This window comes from Muscardinus avellanarius, assembly GCF_963383645.1.
Source record: "Muscardinus avellanarius genome assembly, chromosome: 1".
In the NCBI taxonomy this organism is placed as follows: domain Eukaryota; kingdom Metazoa; phylum Chordata; class Mammalia; order Rodentia; family Gliridae; genus Muscardinus; species Muscardinus avellanarius.
Genome location: NC_137786.1, coordinates 226,537,951 through 226,551,377, shown reverse-complemented (window position 1 = coordinate 226,551,377; position 13,427 = coordinate 226,537,951). Strand labels below are relative to the sequence as shown.

The window sequence follows — 13,427 nt, the reverse complement described above, 5'->3', positions numbered from 1 at the left end:
TATACTGCCACCTCAAAAATAAATTATCATCGAGATTGTCAGAGCGTCTAGGAGGATTCACATTGGGCATGTGAGCGTTTCTGTCTTGTGTCTCTTTGACCACAGTCCCACTAGCTTTAACATTAGCAGCAAGGTCAACAAGAGCAGCATTTTCAAGGAGTGGTAAGGTTATTTTATATTTGTTTCGTTTTTACTTAATTTGCATAACAACTGATAAGACAGTTGATACTATCACATCACCTATTTACAGCTGAAGGAAAATAGGTCAGAGAGATTAATCAACTTGCCCAGATTCAGAGAGGTAACAGGTGACAGTGCCAGAATTTGAAATCCACATCTGTCAGGGTCCAAAGCCTTTATTCTCTACTTCTCTGCTTTACAGTTTCTCCTGGTCCTTTGGAGAATAAACATTGACCTTGCTCTCAAAGTCACTAACCTAAACCACCATTTGCATATATGGGCATAGGAGAATCCCAGAACTGATAAAAGAAAAGTCTCTTCTGAGACTTAAGTCCCCCATCTCAAATATTGTTAAGAATGTATCTTAATAATGATGATTTTTAACTCCATAGTTTTTTTTAATACTGATGTCAGCTAAAGATAAAAGACATTTTTATGTTGGAAAAAATCTAACTCATCTTCTTTCCCACCAGGTTGTTGAAATTTGATTTTAGGTATAACATATAAGATAGACATTATACTACCTTCCTTCCTTAAATTTCATAAAGAAATGGTTTGGAAAAAAAAGAAGAGAGAAAACTAATTTCTAAGAACCATTTTGGAATAGTTGTGGGGAGCCATTAAGGCTTTCCCCTAAATTAAAATCTCTGACTCAGCTGACTGTCCTTTGCCCAGAGTCAACAAGGTTTGGGAAGAAGATCAGATGGTGATGGCGTGAGGGTACTGATTGGCCTATCTGTAGGGTGTGTGCTTTGGATTGGTCTTTATGGTATTCTGGTGGTGGTAGAACGAGGATATTGATTGACCTGTGACTGTATAAATACCTCTGGAAAAACAAACCCAGTGTCGGCGCAATAGAGAATACTGACCCAGGCGTCATCGACCAGTAGGAAATACTGACCCAAGAACAGGGGTCGGCCAGTAGAGATAGTAAGCTGGTGGCTCCCCCACGTTAAAATCAATTAAATATTTTGAGAATCAAATTCTTAGAGATAAATTCTTCATCCTCACGCCTCTCTTCAGAACCTGTACTTTTGCTGGCTGGCTGCGGCCAATAGTGATCATAGAATTTACAAATCCAAGAATGCCATGAAGAAATATATTTACTTATCCATAACCAGAACACACTGTTGGTATTTATAGTTAGGACAGAAAGGATTGGGTCAAATGTGAAGTTTCTCACGATTGCTGCCATGATTGAAGGGCTGAGTTTTATCGGCTCACGTGCACCAGAGTTCTTGGACGAAGCTCTGACTCCTTGCAGAGTCAATGCTGAGCACTGATGCTCTCCTCATCACCTTCATCAGGAGGCATTCCTGACTCCACTAAATTGGGAGATGAAATAATTGCCTGGAAAACAAAATGACATTAATCTCCAACAACAGAATCATCATTTCCTTCCCTTCCCATAAAGTAGTAGCAAGACTAGTTCACGCTTGCTTGATTTTCACTTAACCAACCTCATATCAACTAATAAGATCGTTGATACTGTTGTGTCTATTTTATAGTTGAGGGGACAGGGATCAGAGCGAGGAATCATGACCATCATGACCATCCCCAATATTGCCATTTGCTAATTACTACTGTGCTACGCACTGTGTCAGGATTTACGGTGTATTTGCTGTAGGCAGAGTCCTCACAGCAAACTTAGAAGAGAATGAGGCGGGCGTGGTGGCACATGCTTGTAATCCCAGCATTCGGGAGGCTGAGAGAGGAGGATCCAGGTTTGTGGCCAGCCTCAGCTACTTAGTGAGGCCCTCTGCAACTCAGTGAGACCCTGTTTCAAAATAAATAATAAAAAAATTGGGCTAGGGGTGTAGCTCAGAGGTAGAATGACTTTGGTTCCATTCCCAGTATTGCAAGAGAGAGAGAGAGAGAGAGAGAGGGAGAGAGGGAGAGGGAGAGAGAGAGGAGAGAAGAGAGAGGAGAGAATGGAAACATTGTTTTTATTTTAGAGTTAGGATACCTAAAATCTAGAATAAAGGCATAATTTTCCTGGGTAATACAACTAGAAAATGACAAGTTACAAGAAAATCATTAAAATTAATTCCAGCTGCATAAAAAAGCATTCTTGTGTATGTTAAATCAACTATTTCCTCTTGCATCTTCACATTTGAATTCATATCTAGCCTTCATTCCATCTCAAGCCATTGATGTGATCTCTAACCCAGGGACTTTATGAATCATTGACACTTTCAAATTTCTTTCCAATTCTGAGAGTCAGGAAAACTTTAACCCAAGAAAGCAGTTCATAGACCAGGTGAGTCATTAGTCATTTAAAGAAACCCACCTCTCTTGGATCAGTGACGGTTGCTCTGCACCACATGATTGAGATAGAGATAGTTATGCCCAGGTCCAGCAAAGTAAGGATCAGCATGAGAGACACCAGGCCCTAGGGAGGTGGAAACATCCAAAGGAATGGAATGTCATCAGCAAACCGGACTACAGCCTCTCCCTCCCCCAAATGGAGCAAAGGGGGCCTCAGTGGGATTGAAGACACAGATGTACAAACTCTGTGGATGGGATACAACCTCAGTTCAACAGGATGGGAACATTTTTTTTTAATCATACACAAGTAAGTGATTCTAAATCAAACCATGTGAACTATTCCTGGGGGAGAGAAACCACAGAGGCAAAATTCTGGCACTAGCACTTGTCAATTTGAGTAGTAAACTAAGTGAGTAGATAGTTTAAGAAAATGGGTAAAAGTGATTCCTCCTCCAATTGGTCAATAGTACCTCATAGTGGTTTGGGCATTTGCATTATTCCTAGAAACTAACACATGAGGCTGGCATAAACACACAGTGAGACTGCTGATGTGCTGGCGATCCTTTTACTCTCACCGGGACACTGAGAGGAGGGACACACGCCAGGTCTGTGTGACATATGTCTACACTACTCTGAATCTCATTAGGATGTATAATTATAATATGTATAAAAGCATATTTTAAAAAATTCTCTAGAGTTAAAATACCACTAAATGCACAAAAAGATCAAACTTGTGTGTATATATATATATATATATATGCACTTAGATAATTAAAAATTTAATAAAAGAGATGAAGACATAGTCCTCTGTGAGATTATCAGAAAACAGGAGAATCAGAAATGAGTAAATAATAATTCATATATCATTTGGCTCAAATTGATGAATTTGAAAGAAAATATTAATTTCTAAGCTGACCTCAAAAGAGGTAGAATACCTAAACACAAGCAAAAATAATTTTAAAGGCTATTCAAGAGCTTCCCTTTCAAAGTACCATACTCAAATAAGCTCAAAAAGGAATTCACTCAATACTCCAAGTCATATTTTGAACAATCCAAAGTGCAGAAAAAGTTGTGAGTCCCCCAAGTTTTTTACCAAAGATATATGGGATAAATATTTTAAGAATTTCATTTCTGTGGGGAATGTAATAGTAGTAGTAACCATCATATAATACCATGTTTTGTGTACTGTTTTCACTATCTATCAAGTATTAACTTGTTTAATTCTTCTAACTCTATGAGATGAATACTATTTATTATTATCCTCATCTCAAAGATGAGAAAATTAAAACACTGAGAGCTAATAGGTAACAAAGAAAAAAAATCAACATAGCATGATATATTATTTTTCAATACATTTTAAGTTATTTGAAGTATTTTATAACTAAGCATATTTTAAATAAAACATACATTTGAGGAGGAACCCAGATAAGTGCATAAATCCGGTGCCTGTGATGACCCACAGCTCTTGAGGGACTGGCTGTTAACTGCCAGATGTGTTGAGAGAAAAGCAATCCCAACAAAAGAAACTGTAGTGCTAGCAATGTTCATCCCAAGACTGTTTTGCATCTAAAATGGAAGAAGAATTTGCCAGTGATCGGTGTGACATATTGTTTATCTCCTGCGGCAATTCATTTAAGCAAATATTGATTGAATGATGTTTACACACACAACAATATTCTTTTTTTAACTGGAGTTCCTGGAAGCCCTTCTACCTCCAGGCTACACTCCCAGACCTATTTTATATTTTTATTTGGAAACAGGGTCTCTTAAGCCAGCGCGGCTGGCTTCGAACCTGCGCGATCCTCTTGTCTCCGCCTCCCAAGCGCGGGGATTACAATCGTGCGCCACCACGCCCGGCCACACACAACAATATTCTAAGTGCGGGGCAAACTTGAATGAACATCACCTCCCCCAACACTCATTGAGCTTCTAAGGATGAAGACAAATAAAGCAATGAGCATACCAATATGTAAATAATGAGTACTTTGAAATAATTAAGTGTTTTCTTTGTTCCAACACGATGGTATAAGAAGAACCTGAAACTCGAGAGAAAGGAGTAAAGTTTGTGATATTAAAATAGGAATAGCACGTGGAGAGAGGAATAAATAATTTAGTGTTTCCCCCTGATAGCCCAGAGCATCTCTGGGGAAATGTCCCTGCAGTGGAAAAAGTCAGTATAATGTCCTGAGTACCGAGTGTTCTGTGGAAACAAAGGTGCCATGGTAGTTGAAGGCAAAGAGAAAAGATGAGGAAGTGAGTTGGATTTGGTGGTGCACACTTGTACGTACAGTTCTTAAGAGGCTGAGACAGGAGGATCATGGTTCGAGGCAAGCCACAGTGGCTGAGCAAAACCCTAAGCAACTTAGCAAGATACTGTTTCAAAATATAAAATAAAATATGGCTGAGGATGTAACCCAGAGATGGAATGACTCTAAGTTCAATCCCCAATACCACACATACACACAAAAAAAATTAGGAAATAAACACAGAAGATTAACAGAGAGACAAATATGTCAGGCTCTGTAGGTCATGAAATAATCTATCTCTGAAAAAAATACAAAGTGAATGGAGAATTCTGAGCAAAGGGATGATATGCTTATATTTATAATTGATCATTCTGTCTTGATTGAGTATGGTAAAAAGATATTCAAGAATAGAAGAAGGGAATGCAATTAGGAGAGCAGATTAGGTGTATTTTTATCACTAGAAAGATCAGAAAGCATCAAACATGGATATACTTGTTGATGGAGCCAACAGGACTTGCCAACAAATTGGGTCCAGGATTGTGAAAGAAAAATCATGGATATTGCCAGGTTTGAGATCTGGTAGTCTGGAAGGATGGAGTTCCCATCAGCTGAAAGGAGAAAGATTGTATGTAGAGAAGTTTTGAGGAGGAAGATTAGGAGTCGAGTTTTGGACCTTTTATACATCTAAGTAGAAGCCAGTAGACATGCCAATCTTGTACTCAGGAGAAAGATGTAGAGTGGAAATATTTGTTTGAGGGTTGTGGGCACAGAGATGTTATTTGAAGCCACGAGAATGGAGGAGGTCATCAGAGGAGTAGTATAGACTGAGAAGAGCAGGTGGCAAGGAATTGATCGTGGGGCACCCCAGCATTAGAAGGTCAGAGGCATGACAAGGACCAGGGAAGGAGACTGAGAAGGAGAAAGCAAGAGATGGGAGGAAATGAGCGAGTCAAGGTGTGCAGGAGTCCAAGTGAGGAGATAACTGAAAGGAAGAGTGCGTGAGCAGCTGGGCTACATGCTACATAGGTTAAGTCAGATGAGGACCAAGGCTGACTCTTGTTTTAGCAAGGTGGGAGCTTCCAATAATCTTAAGGACAGCGGTTTACAGAGGTGTGGTGGGGAAGAAATATACAGTCCTATTAAGGTGTTTAATTGAAACTGGTCAGATAAGAACTGGAGACAGATAAGTCCTTCAAAGGAGTTTAGCTACAAAAGAATATATATGTAATATAATTAATATGTATCCATTTTCTCTGATAGCTATAGATATATATTAATTATATAGTATATTAATATATATTAATTGTATATATATTGTATGGATATATATCTCCATAGCTATCAGAGAAAATTAATGCCAAGATGATGATAATAGATGATGATAGATAAATGATAAAGGAAGAACAGATGAAGCATTCCTGGTTGCTTATATGCTGATTAAATAGCCAAATTATAAAACCAACCTAGGCACCCATCAACAGAAGAATGGATAAAGAAAATTTTGTATATATACCCAATAAATGTTACTCAGCCATAAAGAAAAAATTATGTCATTTGCAGAAAAAATAGATGAAGCTAGAAAATATTATAGCTAAGTGAGATCACCCAGTCTCAGAAAGTCAAGGGTCATGTGTTTTCTCTCACAGGTCAAAGCTAAAGAGAAAACAGGAATCAAAAGGGACTTCAGATAAATGAGGAGAGAAATCAATAGGATAATGGAAGGGGAAGAGAGAAGGGAGGTGGAGAGAAGAAAGGATTGAGAAAAAAAGGGTTCAAATAATGCTATGTTCATACATGAAGATACCACTACCATCTTGTTAAAATGGATGGGAAAGGAAGAAAGAGTGGGGCAGAGGGTTTAGGGGGAAAATATACCAGGTGCTGTGTGCATGTTTATAAGCACCACTTTGAACCTTACTCCGATGTATACTTGCACTGCACCTATAAAAGTATTTAAAATGGTAGAAAAAAATTGGATTGATACATATGTTTGAGAGGAAAAAAAGGAACAGAATCATATACTCAGGTGCGGGTATCAGCTTTAAGGAAAATCACAGAGCTCATGTAGGATTAGAGTTTCTAGAATGAAAAATTTATTGGTACAGATGGTCCAAGAAGTGGATGTTGTAGTGAGGGTTTGGAAACTCCAGATGTCTTCAGTTTTCTCAGAATGGGAACAAGTTCATCAACAGAGATTAAGGTTGGGAGAAAAGGGATTGGTGCTTAAAGATTGAATATATTGGTGAAATGGCCATCTAAGGAGGAGGGAAAGTGAACGAGTGGGATAGAAACTGGAGTATAAATTGCCGGGTGACTCAGTGAGGACACATAATAGGGGAGAGAGTAGCACTAGTCATGGAATAGAGTCGTAGTAGTTTAATCAGTGACTAAATGGAATAGAATTTTCCTCTTTCAGTTGTAGACCTCATGGCAGGCGGTCCTACGCTCAAAATAATTAGAACAGGTCAAATTAGATAATGCGTAGAAATCAAGAAGCCTTTTTATAAGCTTCACATTCACCAAATATTCAGAGTAACCATCCCAGCTGTGCAAAATCCACCACCTATTTGATTTTCTGCTAACCTACCATCTGAATGCTTTAGGAAATTAATGTTCTCTAGGTTCTCTGGGGTTAGGAGGAAACCATACCAAGAGACGTTGTGTGCATATATGAACGTATCACTTTGAACCTTACTATGATGCATAATTACATTTCATCAAAAATTATTTTAGTATACTTTTATTGGTGCATTGTAACTATCCATCATAGTGAAGGTAAATGGGATACAAATACACAGACATGCACACAACGCTTGGTGGGATTCCCTCTGGATTCCATCTCAATCCACCACTCATAAAATCCTTTAAGAGGAAAAAATAATCTTTCTGCACAGTGAATGATTCAGTGTCTCAGTTGATTGACCAACTTCAACTCTACTACTGTTAGGGGATCATTTTTTTTCTACTCCTATAGCATAGAAAAGAGGAAGAAGCCCGGCGTGGTGGCGCACGCCTGTAATCCCCACGCTTGGGAGGCGGAGACAGGAGGATCCGCAGGTTCGAAGCCAGCCTCCCTGGCTTAAGAGACCCTGTTTCCAAAAAATAAAGTATCAAATAGGTCTGGGAGTGTAGCCCGGAAGCAGAAGGGCTTCTAGGAACCCCAGTACCACCAGAAGAAGAAGAAGAAGAAGAAGAAGAAGAAGAAGAAGAAGAAGAAGAAGAAGAAGAAGAAGGAGGAGGAGGAGGAGGAGGAGGAGGAGGAGGAGGAGGAGGAGGGAGGGGAGGGGAAGAAGAAGAAGGAGAAGGAGAAGGAGAAGGAGAAGGAGAAGGAGAAGGAGAAGGAGAAGGAGAAGGAGAAGAAGGAGAGAAGGCAGCGGGGGCAGGCTCAGGGGACACTGGCACTGAAGGACGGCCAGAGGCCCTGGGGCCGCAGCAGAGGTTGAGAAGGCAAGTCAGGGAGGTCAGAGGAAACGAAGAAGGAGGAGGAGGAGGAGGAGGAGGAGGAGGAGGAGGTGGTGGTGGTGGTCAGGGAGGTCAGAGGAAACCAAGAAGAAGAAGAAGGAGGAGGAGGAGGAGAAGGAGGAGGAGGAGGAGGAGGAGGAGGAGGGGAAGGGGAAGGGGAAGGGGAAGAAGGAGAAGGAGAAGGGGAAGAGGAAGAGGAAGAGGAAGAGGAAGAGGAAGAGGAAGAGGAAGAAGAAGAAGAAGAAGAAGAAGAAGAAGAAGAAGAAGAGGAAGAAGAAGAAGAAGAAAGAAAGGAGGAAGTGCACTTACCAGCATTCTTGTGGGTTTTCTTCCTGCTGCAACTGACAAGGATCCTGAACTAATAAACTTTTTGAAAAAAAAAGGAAGTAAAACAAATAAATATTAAGTCTCAACCGTTTTCTTCTTGGGACTCCCTGGATTAGCAAATATCTAGCGATAGTTATACAAACCTAAGAGCCATGCTCCAGAACACAAATTTACACGTGATATTGCTCATTATTTTATATGACTAAAATTTCAAAGTAGTTCAAGTTTTATGAAAATTTGTAATCTTTGCATTTTGTTTAATGTCCAGCTCTTAACAAGTTTATGTATGTGTGGATACTTTTAAAACATATATACATACAGTTAACAAAATATTATTATAGTTATTTTTCTATTAAATATAATATGGATTTATATGTGCGTGTCTATATATTATAGTTCTTCTTCTTCTTCTTCTCCTTCTTCTTCTTCTTCTTCTTCTTCTTCTTCTTCTTCTTCTTCTTCTTCTTCTTCTCTCTCTCTCTCTCTCTCTCTCTCTCTCTCTCTCTCTCTCTCTCTCTCTCTCTCTCTCTCTCTCGTGGTACTGGGGTTTCTGGAAACCCTTCTACCTCCGGGCTACACTCCCAGGCCTATTTTATACTTTTTATTTGGAAACAGAGTCTCTCGTGGCTGGCTTCAAACCTGCGCGATCCTCCTGTCTCCGCCTCCCAAGCGCGGGGATTTTACAAGAGTGCGCCATCACGCCTGGCGCAGTTCTCATATTTCTGTTCAAGATTCAGATAAATGTTTGATTTATTGAACAAGAAATTCCAAAATATTGCTTTACAAATCTAAGTATCTTTATCTATGTACTCTCTAATATTTATATTCTTTTTCTAGCCAATACATTTCTAACAATAGGTTATCTAAGGAATGCGTTATGACCAGGGGAACACGAATACTCACAAACACAGCGCCCCATAGCGGATACCCTGTGTATAGCGTGAAGAAAAAGAAGAGCCTGAAGAGGCGGAATGAGTATAGTAATGAACCCAGGAAAACACCCAATGCCAGCATCATTGCTCCATTGAGGATCTGGAGAGCCTGTGAGAAGGAGAAAAAGAAAAGAAAAGCATCATACCATTTAACTTCCTGTCATTACATTGCTTGAAATGGCTGAAATGTGCAGCATACATTAACTGGGCAGGAACTCATCCTAGTAAGTTTTTGTTCCTCTCTATTGGTATCAATTCCAGTGTCAAGCCTTCATCTCCAGCCCTCCTCCATCTTCCAGTCATTCTCATAAAATTTTTTCAAACAAAGAAGCAGCGGTGCAAAGAAAAAATGCTTGATAAGATGGAATCCATTTGCATTCCCGGTATGCTTTGGAGTTATAAGGAAGATAAATGTTAAGCAGTATTATATTCTACTCAGTCTTTTTCTCAATGCAGTATTTTAATTTAAAATATAGAATGTGACCAAGCATGGCCACACACTCATAATGGTGCTGCACACTTGTAACCCCAATTCTTGGGAAGCTGAGGCAGGAGGATCATGGGTTCAAGGACAACTTCAGCAATTTATCAGACTCTCAGCAACCTAGGGAGAGCCTGTTTCAAAACAAAACATTAAAAAGAGTCTGGGATGTAACTTAGAGGTAAAATGCCCCTGAGCGGTTCAATCCTAGTATCACATACTATGTATATATGTATGTGTATATATATATATATATATATATATATATATATATATATGTGTGTATTGTATGTACATATATATTTATACATACTTCACAAAGCTCAGCCTCCTCATAAGGGTAATCAGAAGTCACAAAGAAAAAATGACGGGCTTTGGAATCCATCTGTCATGAGACTTGTCTATGATATGTCCCAATCTTTTCTTTAAATAATTACTGACTTGGTGATGAATAACTCAGAAATTCCTTCTTCTGGGCAGACACAAATTTTCCTGCATGATATTTATTTTTTCTTCCCCTTTAAACTAATTTTAAGTGAAGAGTGACTTACCCCAAGGGCATAGAGTACTCCCTTCTGATAATCTTGTAATCCATCCATGGGCTGGTACACAGAATTATCCATCCCCTCTGGCTTCTTCTGGCTCTCCGGGGCGCTAATTCCTGAGGCCTTCAACAGCTCTGGATTCTCAACTTCTTGGGAGAGCTGTCTTTGGTAATAAATTCAAAGGCTTGGCATTTTCCCTTTTGCCAGTAGCTAAAAAATATTTTTCAGTGTAATAAAAGAGCTCATTTCTGTCTATGCCTTAAATGCCTTTCCACCAATGGGGCTTGAAAGCGGACTAATAGAATTTATACAACTTTATTCTACTTTACCCTGCTCAGGACCATTCCTCTTCTCTGGAAACACATTTCCCTTTGTTCTACCTACATAATTTCTGTTTTACTACCACACTGAATCTCAGCCCTCATTCTTTAGGATGTCTTTTTTTTGTGTGTGTGTCCTGACCAAGTCTGACTAAGGCATTCAGATATCCTCATTTAGTGACTCTCAGAATTCCTGCAACTTCCTTCTCAGATATTGATCAGTTTGGGCTTCAGTTTCCAGAATACCTGCCTGTACCTCACTGCTTTCTGGTCACCGAGACTCCGGTGTCCCGCTCAGTGGCTTTCACGTCGTTGGCACTCAGATAATACATACTTCATAAATAAATAAGCTTCCCTTCTATCCTGATGTAGCCATGATATTAGAAATACGTTTGCAAACACTGGATCTTGCATCCTAAGAAACCCCAGAGCAGCTCTGGACAAAACAAATCTATTCTAACCACATCATCCCATTTGACTTTTCCTAAAAAATGAGGAAGAAATTTTGGCCTCCAGGTAAAAGAAGTCACATTCTGTAACTTTTGGTTAATTTATTATTTAAAAAAAAAACCAGAGCAATGTAAGTTCACCTATCTAGCTCTTAGTATGTAGCAGAAGTTGTTGCAAGTACTTTGTTCAAGTTAACTAATTTAGTTTTCATGCCATCTGTATAAATGGGCCCTACTATTATGACCCGTTCCATTTTAAACAGGGGAAGAAGTTGAGGAACAGAGAGGCTAATTTAGTTCCCCAACACCACCAGGCAGAAATTGGAGGGTCTGGGGATCAGAACCTGGTCATCTGGCTCTCGTTTTCATTATATTCTTACTGTACCTCTGAGTATATATATATATGCTACCACCCACTCACCAGCACCTGAACACACCTCTGCAGTGTCCACCCCTTACTGTCAGAGCTAGCAGCTGAGCTCAGGGGTGGCTGCTTGGGCTTAATATACCTAAGGAGTGTGTGTGTGTGTGTGTGTGTGTGTGTGTGTGTGTCCAGGTCTATTTTTCCTAGGACATAGCTTCTGTACATGTAACTTTCTGTATGTGTCAGTAATGGTGGAGATGGGACCTTGGGAGCATTCTACCTCTGAGCAACATCCTCAGCCCTATTTTACTTTTCCTTTTGAAAGTGTCTCACTAAGTCTCTGAAGCTGGCCTTGAACCTGAGGTCCTCCTGTCTCAGCCTTCCAAGTATTGGGATTATAGACACGTACCGTCACGCCTGGCTCTAACTTTGTTGTTGTTGTTCTTATCAGGACATGACACCAGGGCAATATTTACATTCCAAGAAGATGAATCCACCCGAGAGCTAACTGTTTCCTAATCTCTATGAAACAATCAAATAAAACCGTTCACAGACATCCCTAAAGGACTCACTGGGGGACACCAAAAGGAAAACAGAGTATCTACACAGAAGGAACCCTTCGGCTTACCTCGGGGGCTTCAGGCTTCGCTCACTTTCTTTCCCCCCACATCCATCTTGCAGCAGAGCGGGAGAGGGGCAGTAATGACCCCAGCAGTGCCTGCTCAGGAGCGAGGTACCTCTGCTTCCTCTGGCTTGAAGACCTCCCCCACTGGAAGTGTGTGGCTGGCTGCCTGTGTGGTGTGCTAATCACACGGGCCCTAGAGGCCTCTCTGACCATCCTCTTCCCGGGGCTCAGCGATCAGTAGGAAACTGGTCTCTGGAGTAACTGTCCCCAGGCTTCAGGATGTTGCCTAACACATTGTTGGGACAAGAAACACGAGCAGAAGTTACAAGTAAGTCAGTGGGAAGGAGTTGAGGACTAAAGAAAGAGCAGAGCAGGCTGTGTAGTAAGAAACGATAAATCCAGACTGTAAGAGTGGTGTTGGGAGGAGGGACAGTGGTCACCAAGGCACTCAATTTCTATACTGTGCCCACAAAGGTGCAGTGTACTCTACATGCCCGATCACATTCAGGTTTCACAGGCATCAAGAGGTTAATTGCTTTGTCTGATATCAGATTAATAAAGCTAATTGTAGTTTAATGCATCAAATGGTGATGATATATAAGGCACCGTTTAAATGCTTTACATTTATTATTAATTCCTGCCCTCCTCGCACGAACCCAAGACCTAGGTACTACTATGAACTCAATGTGATGGAAGATAAAACTATGGCATAGAAGTGTTAGCCATCCTTCTTCACATTTAACAAGCTATCTGAGTAAATGTTCTGCTGCTATAACAGAATACCATTGACTGGGTAACTTATAAATAGTTGGGTTTCTTTGGCTCCCAGCTCTAGAGGCTAGGAAGTCTGAGGCCATGGCACAGTGTCTGGCAAAGATCATAGGGCGGTGGCTAGGCCCTTGCTTGGCTGTGAACATTTCCTCTCTTGTTGACTTACTCAGCTCGGGAGCTGTTCCAAGGCCTCCCTTTCAGCTACTGCCCTCTGATCGTTGGTAAGAACTGTCATTTGAAATCTTTGCACAGTACCTACCTCCTTACCTCCCTGTGGTCACTTGGCTCTGCTTTTTCTACCACATATCTCAGGACATTTATTCATTTATAATGATTGCATAATTTGCCATCTTAGGCCACTTTTGAAACTAGGCTAGATTGTTAGAGTCTCACTGGGATGAAGGCACAGTCCACAGGAAAGAGAAAGAGGTCCAGGTACTATGACTGAAGGACAGCC

General features: G+C 40.4%; 1 protein-coding gene across 1 annotated transcript; it reads right to left on the bottom strand.

Annotated features, from left to right (window-relative positions):
- Positions 1 to 1,446: 1,446 nt before the first annotated feature.
- Positions 1,447 to 11,093, bottom strand: LOC308260445 (membrane-spanning 4-domains subfamily A member 3-like; the record flags this gene model as incomplete). The annotated part of the gene is made up of 7 exons (XM_080691758.1): positions 1,447 to 1,530; positions 2,471 to 2,572; positions 3,856 to 4,014; positions 8,466 to 8,522; positions 9,387 to 9,524; positions 10,448 to 10,604; positions 11,023 to 11,093. 7 exons carry the CDS (start codon positions 11,091 to 11,093, stop codon positions 1,447 to 1,449), a joined length of 768 nt encoding a protein of 255 aa, XP_080547884.1.
- Positions 11,094 to 13,427: the final 2,334 nt, after the last annotated feature.